The sequence below is a fragment of the Balaenoptera musculus genome, chromosome 4 (genome assembly GCF_009873245.2).
Source record: "Balaenoptera musculus isolate JJ_BM4_2016_0621 chromosome 4, mBalMus1.pri.v3, whole genome shotgun sequence".
Lineage (NCBI taxonomy): Eukaryota > Metazoa > Chordata > Mammalia > Artiodactyla > Balaenopteridae > Balaenoptera > Balaenoptera musculus.
The window spans coordinates 12544144-12560371 of record NC_045788.1 but is presented as its reverse complement, the minus strand read 5'-3'; the positions used below and the strand labels follow the sequence as shown (position 1 = coordinate 12560371).

General features: G+C 39.7%; 1 protein-coding gene across 2 annotated transcripts in view; it reads left to right on the top strand.

The window, feature by feature from the left end:
• Positions 1-1658: 1658 nt before the first annotated feature.
• MRPL3 (mitochondrial ribosomal protein L3) overlaps positions 1659-16228 on the top strand; it is a 42431-nt gene continuing 27861 nt past the window's right edge. The window contains exons 1-5 of one of the 2 annotated variants that reach the window (XR_005019713.1): positions 1659-1897; positions 2909-3093; positions 4130-4221; positions 6130-6228; positions 15948-16047. Coding sequence is in view for 1 of the 2 variants with exons in the window: in XM_036850733.1 (XP_036706628.1) it covers positions 1806-1897; positions 2909-3093; positions 4130-4221; positions 6130-6228; positions 15948-16047 (568 nt within the window). In the remaining variant the exon portion in view is untranslated. The remainder of the gene's footprint in view (positions 1898-2908; positions 3094-4129; positions 4222-6129; positions 6229-15947; positions 16048-16228) is intronic. The other variant, XM_036850733.1, reaches the window with a different exon arrangement.

Genomic DNA, 16228 nt, shown 5'->3' with positions numbered 1-16228 from the left:
AATACACTGAAAGAGTGAACATGAATCCTGTTAGGAATCAGACTGCGGTGTTTAATTTATAATGGAATGTCAACACAATACTTCTAACAGAACACACCCAAGGTCACAACCCAGCTACAAAATGACTAACAGTTCCTTCATCTCAGTGATTTCTGCTCCCTCACCATCATCATCCCTAGTCTCACTTTGCCTTTCGTTCCTCCAGAACAAAATTATTGAGATGCCCAAATGCTGAATTGTCCTTGATAGCATCCATTCCAAAACAAGTCCCTGTTTTCCTGATGCCACCCAGCATAAGTTCAAATCTTATAACTCGTTTGTACAGAGACATCCTCAGGTGTATGCTCTCTCTTGCTGCAGCAAGCTAATTAAACTTAACCTTGTTTGAGTTTGGGTGTGCCCCTGGTGGTCTCTGACTGATGGGCTTCCACAATACTCAGCACATATAATAGCATACTATATGCACAAGAAATGCTAGCCACTGGCAGTAGTAGGCAAGTCTTTTTATTCCCAACTTCTTGCATATAGCACACCTCAAGACATGCTTGTTCAATAAAGGGCTATTCTCAAATAACTGGGAAGCCAGGCTAAGATGAGAAAACAAAGCAAACATTTAGAGACTGTGCTTTGTTTTCTAATTTTTATTTTTAGAGAACAGTCCAAGTAGTTACCAGGAATTGACCATTGCCTGGACTTTTTAAGCTAGGGTAGCCAGATCTTGAATAAAAGAGGGTCTTAAAATAGCTAAACTTTTAAGTTTTTATTTCTGAATTTCTACAAATACCCATTTGACAAAGAAGGAAACAAACTTTTGAAGTAATAGAATGAATGCCCAAGATACATCCATGGTGATTAGGTTTATTTGCACCTAAGGTGTATTAGGTATCTGTTTAGTGACTCAAAATGAGAGTAATCGTTTATTCTCTGTGGCAGTTTCTTCTGGTCAGGAACCCATGAGTCCCTTAGCTGGGTGGTTCAGGCTCAAAGTCTTTCATGAATTGCAATCATCTGAAAGGTTGCCTGGGACCGGAGGATCCCCTTCCTAGGTGGTTCACTCCTAGCTGGAAAATTGGTTCCTCTCCACAGGGCTGTTTGAGTGTCTGCAGGACATGACCGCTGGCTTTCCCCATAGGGAGCCGTCCAAGAGCCCAAGACACTAGCAATACCTTTTATGATCCACCCCTGGAAGTCACACATCACCAACTTGGCCATATTCTACTAGTACATGCCAACCCTGTTTCAGTGCCGACCCTGCCCATCTGCCAGATGTGCTATTTTGGACCAGCACCAAAATTCTAAGTCTGTGTTCCCTCATTTATAATATAAAAATAACAACCTCCCTTCAGGGCTGTTTTGAACATAAGCCAATATAAGATTATCAAGCGCTGCTTAGTACAATGAGCTGCCCCACAACAGGCATTACTTAGAAGTGATTTCGTTTCCTTAGGAAGCCTGTCCCTAGTTCGCCTCATTCTCCTGAAGTTTAAACTCCGAGCATCCTTTTTTTTTCCACCCCTGGAGAGCCGAGTCAGTCAGATCCCACCCTCCCCAGCCGACTCCATCCCGACGTAGGACTATTCAGGAGGCGGCACTCTAGTTCCCGGGGCTCACCTCGGCACCGGCGCACTTTGCGAACGGACCGGAAGTGGCTCCGGCAGCTCTTCTTCGTCCGGAAGGGCAGTGGCGGGCGGCCGGCTGGACGGTTCGGGAGGACTCTGCGGACTGGGTCGCCGGCGCGGGGACTCCCTGAAAGCGGAGCGGCGGGGCGCCCGGAGGTGAAGGGGTTACGCCCTCCCGGCCTAGTCATGCCCGGTTGGAGGCTGCTGGCTCGGACCGGCGCTCGGGTGCTGGACCGCGGCGCGGGCGGCCTGGGCGCTGCCCGGGGCTCGGAGAACAGGTGGGTGCGGAGGAGAGACGAGGGTGCGGGGTGGTCCCTGCACCTGTGGCTTCGGACTGTGGCCTGGCCCGGCGCGGGGTAGGAGGGGGTTCCGTCCAGGCCTGAAGAGTAAGAATCATTGCTGTAAGGACGTGCCCTTTGAAGGATGGAAGGAGTGGGGGTTTTTGCTTTTTAATGCTGATGAGCATTAAAACAAGCATTACCAACAGCAATAATATTATCTGCCAATTAGTGAGTGTTTACTCTGTGATATATGTTCAGTTAGGAACATTAGGCTCCTTAGGTCATGTAGCCTCGCGTTAGAGCTGCTATCATCCGTTTTACAGATACCATCATTTCCCCGTCCTATCATTATTCCGTTTTGCAGGTAAAAGGGAAGCTTAGAGAAAAGTGATTTGCCCAAGGTCACTTAACTAATAAGTGCAAAATTGGGACTCTAGCCTGGATGTATCTACCTGTCTACAAAAGAGAGAGATCGCAGGAAGATTTACTTCCTTTCTGACCCTCCTGGCAAAAATTACATATCTCTTTCCTGACCTCCGTCCTGTAAGGTCTTTCTTGGTGTGTCCAGCTAGTCACAGGTCATGTCTTTTATGGATTTTAGGATTTGCACACCCAGTTTCTTAACCACTCTGAGCCAAGGCCATGTCATTACAGGGGTTTATCAGAGAAAGATCAGTAACCCCACATTTTGTCACCTCTATTGGATGTAACTGTTAAGGTACATGTTCTAGTGGACCTGCGGCTTCTCTTGTCTACATAGGACTACTCTGTTAGAAATCTGTTTATCCCAGAGGAGAAGAGGAAGAACTTTTCCTCCAGGGTAACTATTAACAGTTGAAATATGAGCCCCATTATTATCGTGAGGAATGTCAGGGAAAAAACTGGAACAGAATCCAAACCCTTTCCAAAGGCCCTGACTACACTTTCCAACTCATGTGACCTCCCTTCTGTACATTAAGTGGGGAATCTTTTGAATTATGCTTTGTTTTCTAATTTTTATCTTTACAGAACAGACATCTGGCTTTTGGTTAGACGTCTCCATGGCAAGAGTGGTACTTGGTGGGATGAGCATCTTTCTGAAGAAAATGTTCCCTTTGTTAAGCTGTTGGTCTCTGATGAAAATAAAACCCAATTAGCAAGTAAACTCTGTCCCCTGAAAGATGAGCCATGGCCTATACATCCTTGGGAACCAGGTGGTTATTTTGTATATGTTGTGTTCTTATCGCCTAATTACTGTCTGGCTGGCACGTTTAAAATCATAGTGACTTCTGAATCAATTTATCATCTCTTTAATTTATTTTTCATGTCTTAAGTGTGTCTATTTCATTGTGGTTTGCTTTGCAAGTATATTTCCAGCATCCTAGTCTACTGTTAGTGAATGTCTGATGATCATCAAGACTTCCTCAAGAGACTGCTTTGTAGGTGAAAAGAGAATTGTTCTGCAAACGTTTTCTTGTTTTCTTCAGATGAAAAATAATATAAAATAAATCAGGGAAGAAAAGCTGGAAGAGTGTGATCTAAACTGTAATGTATCACACAGACGTTTGTAGCTGGGGTATTCTACCACTCCACGCCTGCCAAGCATAACCCCAGAATCAGCTCTTTGTGCCTGGTTGAGTGCTAAATCCATGTGTGGCCAGACCAAAAAGCATAAGGCCTTTCCTGTTCATGGAGTTGTCGTTGGTTGGAGGTTATTGTGGCTGTTGAATTGTTTAATGGCTAGAATTCTTAGTGGAGCAACTTTATCAATTTATGCAACAAATCTAAGTGTCATGATGGGTGCTGACATATTTTAACAACATGACCACTTGTGTCATCTCAATAACTCCAGCTAACTTATTAGAATTTGAATAGTAGATGTTTCCTAATTAACGAGGTTGGATATGAATTGATATTAGGAAAGCGAAGCATAATGATGGATTTATCATGCCCTCTATTAATACTACTTTTAAATACCAGAATATATCAGTTTAACTATTTTCTTTATTTTGTATGGTTTCCTTATATTTTTTATTTTACAGAGATTTATTGAGTACCAATATATTATGTCAGGCATGGCTGAAGGCAATTATATCTGTAAGGAACAGTTGTATTTTACTGTATGAATATATCAGCATGTTTCTTATCTGCTTGCTCCTTACATGAAACCAAAATTTAGGAAATACCGTTGTATCATGTTGACAAATGTTGAAAAGTCTGTGTGAATATTGATTTGTTTTTAATTGCCAGGTTCCTCTAGAGTAGGCCTTATTGCACTGAAGCTAGGCATGATGCCCTTATGGACCAAAGATGGTCAGAAGCACGTGGTCACATTACTTCAGGTAAGAAAGAAACTGAAGATGTAACAAATCTATGTGTGTGCTGAGATCTATTTGTGCAAACCTAAATGGGCAATATTTGTATCCTGAAACATTTGACTGTGTTGTGAAGAAGAGGTAAAGTCGAGCATAGATACTGTAAAAGAGCTTTACTTCTGATGGTGTCAGTAAATGTTCTCACTCATTCCTGAGTGGTGGCTTTCTTCATACTGGCATTGGGATAACTGGGGCAATGAATTAAAAAAAAAAAATTGTAACCTAGCTTCTTACAGATCTACTAGTTTAATTCATAATCAGAAAAAAATCTCAGTCCCATCTTATTTTCATTTATGGAGTTCTTTCAATTCCAAATTGTAATTTTGATCTCTTTACTAACTCAGAATGTAACACTTTTGTCTGGGGAAGCAGCATTTTGTTCTCTGCGATAAGGTTAAACTCCAATGGTTAAGAATGTAGGCCCTGGAACCAGAATACCTCAAATGTTGGTTCTGCCATTTTCTAGCTGTGTTCCTTGGAGCACTGTGTCTTATCTGTAAAAGAATAATTTTATTCTGTAGAAGAAATCACTGTGATCTCCCTCAAAGGGTTATTGTGAGGCTTGCACAAGATGCTAAAAGTCAAGCACTTAGAATTTAAAACAATATTAAATGTCCAACAAATGTTAGCTGTTATTGTCTTTATCATTATTATAAAAAGATCACTGATAAAGTTGAGACTTTCATTCCCCAGATCACTTTGAACAGCTCAGTTCATATTGGAGTCAAGCCTTAGACAAGCAATTAGGCAGGTGATGGGGAGTAAAATGAGACCTCATGCACGTAAGTGCTTCCAGTGCTGACAGGCACAGGTGGCCTGTAAGCCCTTAGTAAGTTTTTACTGACTCTGAATGACCGAGGAAAGGATTATAGTTTCTGGAACTCTACAGAACTTTGGGAGCTTTTAGGAATGATGAGTGGGATTGTCAATTGGTACAGCTGCTTCAGGAAATAGTTTAGCATTATGGAAAAGTTGAGGTACGTGAACCTGTGGTCTCCCAGTTCCACTCCTGAGTGTTACTAGAAAATGCGAACATATGATTTATAGCAGCATTACTCTTAATACTCCAGAAGTAGAAATAACTCCCATGTCCATCATGGTAGAATGAGTAAATAAATCATGGTGTATTTACATGATGGAGTGCTGGGTGGCAGTGAAAATGGACAGAATAGAGCCGCACACAACAGTATGGGAGAACCTTTCCAATAGAATCTTGAGTGAAAGCAGGAAAATATGGAGGAGTATATGTGGTCTGACTCCATTTACATAAAGGTTCAACAGGCAGCACTGAACTATGGATTAAACAATACTTTCAAAGGTAGTAATTATAATGAAAAGTTAAATGATTACCATAAATGTCAAGAGAGGTGGTTATTTCTTGGACAGTTCTTCTCAAACTTTAGCTCAGAATCACCTGGAGGGCTTATAAAACACAGGTTCTGATTTAGTAGGTCTTGGCTGAGGCCTGAGAACCTGCATTTTCACGGAATTCCCAGGTGACTGATGCTGCTTGCCTGGAGACCACACATTTGAGAGCCACTGCTCTAGGGGTAAAAAGGGTGGGGGGTAATGGGTGTAGGGGGGGATTGGGAAGAGAGACAGAGGTTTGGGGGATTTTTGACATTCGTAGTGGTTACATGCATATTTTCTTTATAAATACTCATTTTGTTGTATATTTGTGTTTTATGCATTTTTCTGTTTGTGTTGTATTCAGTATTTGACAGTGTTTTTTTAAGAGTGTGGTTGGTATGAGAGGGATGGTGAGATAAGAAACTTTAGGGAATTCCTAACTGTCCGAGGGCCTCATTGTGGCTGATATGTAATGTTAACATGTGTCCTGGCACATACTTAGTTTTTTTATGTTTGTTTTTTTAGGTACAAGACTGTCACATCCTAAAATATACTCCAAAAGAAAATCATAATGGAAAAATGGCAGCCCTGACTGTAGGAGGAAAAACTGTATCACATTTCCATGTAAGGGTGTACTTTCATTCCTAGAATAGTGCATTTCATAAGTTTTAGACCTGAATTCTTTGAGATTCTGAGTTCTTTAAGTTTTGAGGATATCCCATAGCCACAGACTTGTCCAGGAGGTGAACTGTGGATTTGTGGGGAGGCAGTCTGATAGAGCCACTGACCCCAGGAGTGTGGGAGACTTAAGTTTGCTCCAGTACCTCCCTTCACTGTCTGAAACAAGTAACTTCACCTTCTAAGCTTCAGTATTTGCCCAGATGTAAAATGTGGATAAAAATACTACTTACCTAAGAGGTTTGGTACCAGGATTACGTGAGACTTTTCACATGTGCCTGGCATGTAACAGACACTCAAAAGATGGTAGCTATTTGATTATTTTGTGGTTGTTTTATGTTTAATTTCATTTTTTTTCTAAATTGTCTCAACTCTTGACTCCAACAGCATGTAAGAATTAATTTTTCATATATTAGAAGTTTTCAGCATTGGGAAGAAAGCTGTGTATGAAGTCACATCAGATTTTTCTGAATAAAGTGTATTTCCCAAGTAGAATACTAATAGAATGCTGAGTTTGTAGTTTAAATGTGAAAAAATCTGCACAATTAGTATTTTGGGGGGTTTGGGGATGACTAAAAGCAGAGAATGCCTTTCTAGAAAAGGTGATGGTTTTCACTAATGGCTGCTGAAACATCTTTAGGTTTACTACAACGTTGCTTGTCTCTAGATTAACATTTTTCCATCATAAATTATTTATTAAATGAACATGAATGAAAGTTAGGAGACAACCTGTTCTGTGCAGCTGTCAAAACTAGCAAGTGTTTATCGATTGCCTCCTATTTCCTTGTCATAGTTAACTTTTGAGCACTTATTACTTGCTGGGTATGCAGGCATTAAGTCTTTTACATTTATTAACTTTTTCAGACTCTAAAGATAACAAAGTTAAGTAACTCCCTCAGGGACACCCACCAATAAGAGGTAGAGTGACAGTTAGACTCTGAAAGCCTTACTTTGTTAATTGTGTCTTGATATCCACCCTTTGGGAATACATAGGGAAGGTGGACTAATTTGGCTATCTCAATACAGTACTGTAAATGCAACAAGCACGTTGGCCAGTTCTGCTTTTGGAAATCCTAGGAGGTTTCACGGGGAGGAGACCAGAAAGGAGGGTGGGTGCTAAAGGCATGCCAGGCAGAGTGGGCTCTGCAGAAGCAGGTGCATGGAAGAGCACTGGTGCTTGGGAAGAGGAGGGCCATGTGTCTGGATCTTAGTGTGCGGTCGGGGAGAATGTGGTAAAGGTGTGACAGGTGGGGTTGTCAGGATGGAGGGCTAACAAGTTTAGACTTCATCATGTAGACTTTGAGGAACTTTCTGAATTCTTTAACGAGGGCAGTGGTCAAATTGTTATCATGGTTAAATTAGAAGATGCCAGGTGCAGGGAGGACGTTTAGGAGGTTGTTTTAAGCCCTCAGGGAGAGTTGATAAAAGTCTTTTGCCCTAGAGCAGTTGCATTGGGCTTGGAAGAGGCAGGGATTATAAAAGACCAGGTGAGTGTGAGCGTGTGGGAAGAGGACCCAGCAGGTCAGTGCTCATGCCATGACCTGGGACAGGGACGAGGAAGGGGATGCTTTGCAGGAAAGACGTGTTTGAAGTGTTTTAGAAAATCCAGGTGGAATTGTCCTGTAAGTATATACTGATCAGCAAATTGGCGCTGGTTGGAGTCCTATGGTTTAATAGGCCTATCTCGTAAGTATTAGAGGGCTTCGCTATTTTTGCATATTATGGTAGTATAGTTAGTTTATTTTTCATTAAGCCTTCATAGTAATATCTGCTATTCCTGACAGTTTATTGCCTAATAATTACAGGGTTCAGATAATACCACAGTAATTAAAAACACAATGTGATGTTTTGGGAAACATTTTTTTAAAATGTCAAATGTTTGAATTTTTAAGTGTGTAAATATTTGCCCAACTTCCTGTGAATCATGTGAACAATTCTTCAGTTTGATAGACACCTCTGTTTTCTAATTGATTGTATTTCTGTGTTTTTGTTAGGACTAGCACTGTCATCTTTATTTCATTACCAATTTTGTAAATTTTTGACTCTACAGCCTTGGTATTTGTAAGTCAGGTGTCCTGTTGGGATAATCCATTCTGCTCCAGCAGATTTGTGAACATTACTTCCTTGGGACTGTGCGGTAGTGGGAAATGAGTGGACGTGGGATAAGAAGAGCTGAGTTCTTCCGTGGCTGCCAGTAGCTCCTTCACTCCACCTTTTTGAACAGCCATTTTCTTACCCGTGAAGACAAGGGATTGGACTTGATGGTCTCTGAATTCTCTCCCAGTTCTAAGTCTCACGTTGGTTCTCAAATATTTTAGTTTTTCAGAAAAAAACAAAATTCCCCTCCAAAAATGAACTTGTCAGCTCAATTTATTCTATTTTACTTAGTGATAAAGATAGTCTTATTGATGAAGTCTTATTAACATAATAACTAAACTATTACAGAAACGATAGTACTTTTATTTCTACTTTCATATTTGAGACTCTGGTCTTCATACCTTAAGCTTTATCTCACCAATGAATATATAGCACAGCAGGGTGATTTGGATGCTGTATTCTTATACTGTGATGAATTTTAACCACTTATCTGACATAAACTTTTAAAACTGTTCACTATTCTGGTATAGAAGTGCTACAGAGGCCCTTCAAGATATTATTTTTCTAGGACCAGAGGTCATGTATTATAATATTAGGAAAAAAATTTTGTCTTTGAATGACCTTTCATCAGAATAGGATGTGAAAATGAAGTTCTAGAATTCTTTATAAGTAAAGCATTTTGGTTCAGAAAGGAAAAAGGTTTTTGAAACTAAAAGTGTACAGACTTTCTCTTACATATTGTAGCCCTCAGGGAAACTGCAGGTAGATTGATTATAGAGGGTTTGAGAGAGAGAAGAGACACCTATGACTAGGTAATATTAAATAGTTAAGCATTCTAAAATGAGTTGATTGAATCAGTTTTATTTATAATAAGGCTAGAATGTTACTTCTTTTTTAATCTGTAAAGAATTTATGCCTCCAAGAAACTAGACTGCTTTGCTTTTGCTATTTGTGTACCTTATAATAAATAAAAACTGATGTGGTACATAGTGTTTTTGAATAAGGAAGCTAAGTGGCCTTAAAGTTGGTTAAATCAATTCATCTTAGGAGCAGAGAAGCATTTTCATTGTGAGGAGGATAATTGCAGAGAACTGAAGAGGGAGGAAAAAAATGCAACCTCATAGATAGGCTTATCCAAGTGTGACGTTGCTGTCAGTCTTTTAAATTGCCTTTTGAAATCATTTATTTGGAAGTTAGAGGGGAAAAAAAGCCCTCTGTTACACTGCTGTTGACTCAACTCAGCTTGAACATCTGGTTTTTCTCAGGACAGATACCCAATTAGTTTTATGATATTTTGATTTTAAAAGAAAAAAATTATTCACTTTTAGTGAAATTGGAAGATAATCAGGAAATATGTATTACCTTTGTCCTTTTTATGTCTCAGTCTATAGCTACTTAGTCAAGATGTTTATCTTGTCCATTTTGTATTACTAAAAAAAGTACAGGATTTTTCTCATAAGCCTCCTGGAATACTTAAAAACCAATATTAATAAAATAATGTGTTTTAAATTACCAGGTGGAATATGTGAAGGTCAAAAATAAAATTGAAGTCTGTTCTAAAATTTAATAAATCTGAATCCAGTACATCAGGAAAATAATTCTAAGGATACACATTTTTAAAATTTTTATTGAAGTTTAATTGACCTAAAATACTGTTAGTTCCAGATACACAACATAGTGATTCAGTATTTCTATACGTTACAAAATGATCCTCACAGTTACCATCTGTCACCATACAAAGTTATTACAATATTATTGACTATTTTCCCCATGCTGTACATTTCATCCTCCTGACTCATTTATTTTGTAACTGGAAGTTTACCTCTTAACCTCTCTCACTTATTTCACTCATCCCCTCCACCCCATCCCCCTCTGATAACCACCTGTTTGTTCGCTGTATCTATGAGTCTGTTTCTGTTTTGTTACCTTTGTTCATTTGTTTTTTTAGATTCCACATATAAGTGAAATCATATGGTGTTTGTCTTTCTCCATCTGACTTATTTCACTTTGCGTAATATCCTCTAGACCCATCCATGTTGTTGCGGGCAAGATTTCATTTTTTTTCATGGCTGAGTAATATTCCATTGTGCATGTGTGTGTACACATATATACACATCTTTATCCATTCATCTAGCGTTGGACACTTAGGTCACTTTCGTATCTTAGCTATTGTAAATAACACTGTGATGAACATAGATGTGCATATATGTTTTCGTATTAGTGTTTTTGTTTTCTTTGGAAGAATACCCAGAAATAGAGTAACTAAATTATATGGTATTTCTATTTTTAATTTTTGAGGAACCTCCATACTGTTTTCCGTAGTGGCTGCACCAATTTACATATCTGCCAACCGTGCGCAACGGTTCCCTTTTCTCCGCATCCTCTCCAAAACTTGTTATTTCTTGTCTTTTTGATAATAGCCATTCTGACAGGTGGGAGGCAATATCTCATTGTGGTTTTATTTGCATTTCCCTGATGATTAGTGATGTTGAGCATGTTTTTTCAAGTGTCTTGGTCATTTGTATGTCTTTGGAAAAATGTCTATTCATGTCTTCTGCTTATTTGTTAATTGGGTTGTTGGGTTTCTTTTGCTGTCAAATTGTATGAATTCCTTGTATATTTTGGATTTTGACCCCTTATCAGATATATCTTTTGCAGATATCTTCTTCCATTCAGTAGGTGGTCTTTTTGTCTTAATAGTTTCCTTCACTTTTTAGTTTGATGTAGTCTCATTTATTTATTTTTGCTTTTGTTTCCCTTGTGTGAGGAGACAGATCCAAAAAAATTTTGCTAAGATCTAGGTCAAAGATTGTACTACCTATGTTTTCTTCTAGGAGTTTTATGGTTTCAGGTCTTATATTTAAGTCTTTAATCCATTTTGAGTTTATTTTTGTATATGGTATGAGAAAGTGGTCCAGTTTGATTCTTCTGCATGTAGCTGTCTGGTTTTCCCAACAACATTTATTGAAGAGGCTGTCTTTTCCCCATTGTATTTTCTTGCCTCTTTTGTCATAGATTAGTTGACCATTTAAGTGTGGGTTTACTTCTGGGCTCTCTATTCTGTTCTGTTGATCTATGTGTCTTTTTGTACCAGTACCATACTGCTTTGATTACTGTAGCTTTGTAGTATAGTTTGAAATCAGGCCGCATGATACCTCCAGCTTTGTTCTTCTTTCTCAAAATTGTTTTGTCTATTCTGGGTCTTTTGTGTTTCCATACAAATTTTAGGATTTTTTGTTTTGGTTCTCTGAACAATGCCATTGGTATTTTGATAGGGATTGCATTGAATCTTTACATTGCCTTGAGTAGTATGACTATTTTAACAGTATTAATTCTTGCAGTCCATTAACATGGTATATCTTTCCATTTCTCTGTGTCATCTTCACTTTCTTTCAGCAGTGTCTTTTAGTTGTCCAAGTGTAGGAGGTCTTTTACCTCCTTAGTTAGATTTATTCCTAGGTATTTTTTTTTTTTTTGATAATTTGCAATTGCAAGTGGGATTGTCTTCTGAATTTCTCTTTCTGATAGTTCATTGTTAGTGCATAGAAAAGCAACAGGTTTCTATATATTAATTTTGTATCCTGCCACTTTACTGAATTCATTTATTAGTTCTAATAGTTTTTTTGATGGCATCTTTTAAGATTTTCCATATATAGTATCATGTCATCTGCAAACAGTGATAGTTTTATTTCTTCCCTTCTAGTCTGGATTTCTTTTATTTCTTTTTCAAGGAGCCACATTTTTAAATGAACTTTTGTGTTTGGTTTTGTGGAAGAAGTGAGTATGACTGAGGATGAAAAGCAGGGGCCTTGGTAAAAGCGATGTTGAATATCAGTCTTAGATTTCAGCATATGGGAAGTGAAACCATAGAGAATGACGGGAGTGAATGTATGTTATCACTGTTGGAAGAAAGGATAGCCTCCCGAGGGGACTCTGTGAGGTAGAGAACAATCTTCTGTGGACATCCAGAGCAGAGCTGTTCAGCATTTGTTGCACAGTCCCACTGGGGGGCTCCAGGGAGATTCTCGGGGGGCTGTGGACTGATCCAAAAACTAAAGTTCTCTGCTTATAGGCCAATGCCACCCAATTTCATGTCAGCTGAGGATAGCCTACTCAGTAAGTTATAAAGGGGCACAGTTCTTATTTCAAACTGAAATTAGCAAGTACCTGAAGTTTGCTGCATATTCAAATACATGTTCTTCAGATAAGTGTGGCTTATCACTGGACCTGGGACTAGACATGTATTTAACAGACTTTCAGTGAGCTTTGGAAGTACATAGTAGGGGGAGATTATAGGCCAACAGACTGGCATGGGCAGGCACAGGTAAGCATGCGTAGAGTACTGTGGCTCATTGGGGTCCTACAGGTGCTTCGTTTAGGATCAGAGGAGAAGCAGAGGAAGAGGGAACAGCAGGAAGATAAATATTATTGCTTATATTCTCATGAAAGAGGCTCTTCACATCAGGAAGTGGTACAGCTTTTTTGGTAAGTCTTACAGTATCTATATCAAGAGTTAAGAATTAAAACAGAAAAAAAAAGACAACAGGGCATTATGGTAAGGGAATAAGTTGTCCATAAAGTTTTCTATTCAAGGATATTTACAATAGCAGAAGAAAAAAGCAGGGGTGGAGGGAAGAGCAGACAGTAGGACCTGCCAGGAGCTGGGGATGGAGCAGCCACTACGGTCTCTGCTCTCTAGAAGCTTACATTTTGGTGGGCTTGGGGGTGAGACAGGGAAGCTATTGCACAGAAGATAAACAATTAAAAAATGTGTATTGTGACAGATGGAGGGAAGTGCTTTGAAGATTAATAAAGTGGGCTGAGGACATTGCAAGAGACAGAAAATGGTGCTATTTTAGGTAGAATAATCAGGAAAGGTAAGTTGATATTTGGGTGAAGACCTGAATGAAGTGAGGGAGCATATTATACAGAAATCTGGCAGAGACGTGAGGAGAGACATAGGTGCGGGAGGTTAAGAGGTACAGACTTCCAGTTGCAAAATAAATGAGTCATGGGTATGAAATATACAGTGTGGGGAATATAGTTAGTAACTACGTAATATCTTTGTATGTGACAGGTGGTAACTAGACTTATAATAGTGATCATTGTGTAATATATAGAAATATTGCATCACTTTGTTTTGCACCAGGAACTCACAGTGTTATAGGTCAATTACACTTCAACAAACAAATTCATAGAAAAAGATTTCAGTTTTGTGGTTACCAGAGGCAGGTGATGGAGGAGGGGGAATTGTATGAAGTCAGTCAGAAGGTACAGACTTCCAGTTATAAGGTAAATAAATACTAGGGATGTATGTACAACATGATAAATATAATTAACACTGCTGTACATTATATGTGAAAGTTGTTAAGAGTAAATCCTAAGAGTTTTCATCACAAAGAAAAAATTTGTTTTCTTTTCCTCTAATTTTTTATCTATATGAGATGATGGATGCTCACTAAACTTATTGTGATAATCTTTCCATGACGTGTGTAAGTCAAGTCGTTATTCTGTGCACCTATAATAGTGAGGCAGACATTTTCTACAGTTGTAAATAGCATAGACAGTTTAAGACTATGGAGAGGAAAAGGGAAAGGGAAAAAAATCTGGCAGAATGGCATTCCAGGCAGGGGGATCAGTTTGTGCAAAGGACCTAAGGCTGTTGTTTAGTGAGTTCTTAGACGGGGAAGGAGCACATTGTCCCCGTGGCAGGGCGAGCTGGGAGGAGAGTAGGTGGTGTAGAACCTTGGAAACCATGGTGAGGACTTAGGACTCGATTCTTCTGCACAAGATGCAGACCGTTGTGGAGACTAACGTAACTTGAGTTTAGAAGGATCATGCCAGCCTGTGAATGGAGAACATACCAGGGGGTCAGGAGTATAGAAGTTGGAGACCTGATAGGAGGCTACTGAAATAAACCAGACAATATATGGCTGGCTGGGGTGGGGGTGAGAAGTGGCTGATGTGGGCTATGTGTTTAAATAGAGGCTACAGGAATGGCTGATGGATGGACATGGGATGTGAGAAAGAGAAGAGTTGTAGGTGACCATAGAATTTTTGGTTTAAACAGAAGTATGGAGCTGCTGTTTATTGAGATTCGGAAGATGAGGAGAGCAGGCCTGGCGGGGCAGGGGCATGTTGAGTTCAAGTTTAGACGTGTTAAACTTGAGTTGTTGTGTGACATAAAAGTGAAATTGACTTGGCAATTGGGCAGAAGAATTTGTAGTTCAGAGTAGAATTTGGGGTGGATGTTAGAAAAGTGGGTCATTAGCCTGTGAAAGAACCAGGGAGTAGTAGCTGGAAGTGGAGTGGAGGCCTTCCAAGGAGAGAGCAGCTGCCCGTGCCAAGCAGTGCTCGTGGTGACCAGGGCATTTGGTGATTTTGGCCAGCATGTTCCGTTGAGTACGAGGGGTGGAAGCTCCTGATGAAAGCCTTGTCGTGGGCAGGCACAGAAAGATTAGCTGGAGGAGATAATGTGGCCAAGGAAAAGTTTGTGTTTTAATGTGAGTTATTGTGATTCTTTTATGCTGCTAGGAAAGTTCCAGTGGAAAGGGGGAAATTGTTGATTCAGGAGATGGTGGGGACAGTTTCAGGAGTAAAGCCATTGAGTAGGTGAGAGGAGGTAAGAGTCAGTACACAGTGAAGGATTTGACTTTAATAAGAACATGGACAGTTCATCTGTTATTGTGGTTCCCAGCCCCAGATTCACATCAGAACCATATGGAGTGCTGAAAAAACACTGACACCTGGATGCCCCCTTAGACCGGTGAAGTTACAGCCTCCAAGCTGAGGCCCTGGCCTTGGTGTTCTCTGAAAGCTGCCCATGTGCCTCTTGTGCACCTGGAGTGGGGTGGGAGGGTGATGATTGATTTTGTGGTAAAAGCTTGGGGAAGGGCTCTCGATTCTTCTGTTTTTTTCAGTGAAATAAGAAGCAGCATTATCAGCTCAAAGCAGGGAGAAGGAGGGGAGAGTGCTGGAGGTTTTAAGAGGATGTGGCGGAGCTGCCTTGGGGAGTGAGAGGGATTTAACAGGGGAATGTGGGTTGGCCAGGCCACACTGGGACTCACTGTGAAGTCTGGTTGTGCATTTGAATGTGACTTGTCATGTTTTCTCCCAGCTGCTTGGACACAGCAGGGAAATTAGACAGAGTCAGATTTCCCAGGATTGGGGTTCTTGATACAGACGGTCTCCAGTCAAAATCCAAATATGAGCATGACTGTATTTCTTTTCCTGTGGAACAAGGGTCTTTCCCCATATACTTTGAGCTACACTATGCCAGTTCTTTATATGAGCTACACTGTGCCAATTCTTTATATGAGCTACACTATGCCAATTCTTTTTTTTATGCCAATTCTTTATATGAGCTACACTATGCCAATTTGAGTGTGATGGATGAAAATCTCACCTCCCTTAACTAAGGTCAATAGAGTACTCTTTTGTTCATTGGGGAGGCAGTGTGCTCTTTAATTTGTTTTCCTGGAGTGTTAGTAACTTAGTTTAGATCTCTAGGCATTAAATTCCGCTTTTCGTAATTAATGTGTTACTTATATGTGCTGCTTTTCCTCTAGAAATCTACATCTATATTGGAATTTTACCGAGAACTTGGATTGCCACCAAAACAGAAAGTCAAAATCTTTAATGTAACAGATAATGCTGTAATTAAGCCAGGTAATCTGAGGTGGGGGAGAAGAGGGAGGTAAAAATACCCAAATATGTGATTTGTTTAACGTCAGCCCTTTCAATAAAGCTGAATTCACAATACAAAGTCCCAAACATTTATTTTTAAATATAGAACTGTATCTGACTTAACACTAGGGACAAACAAGTCTTTTTCTTTTTTAAGTGGAAA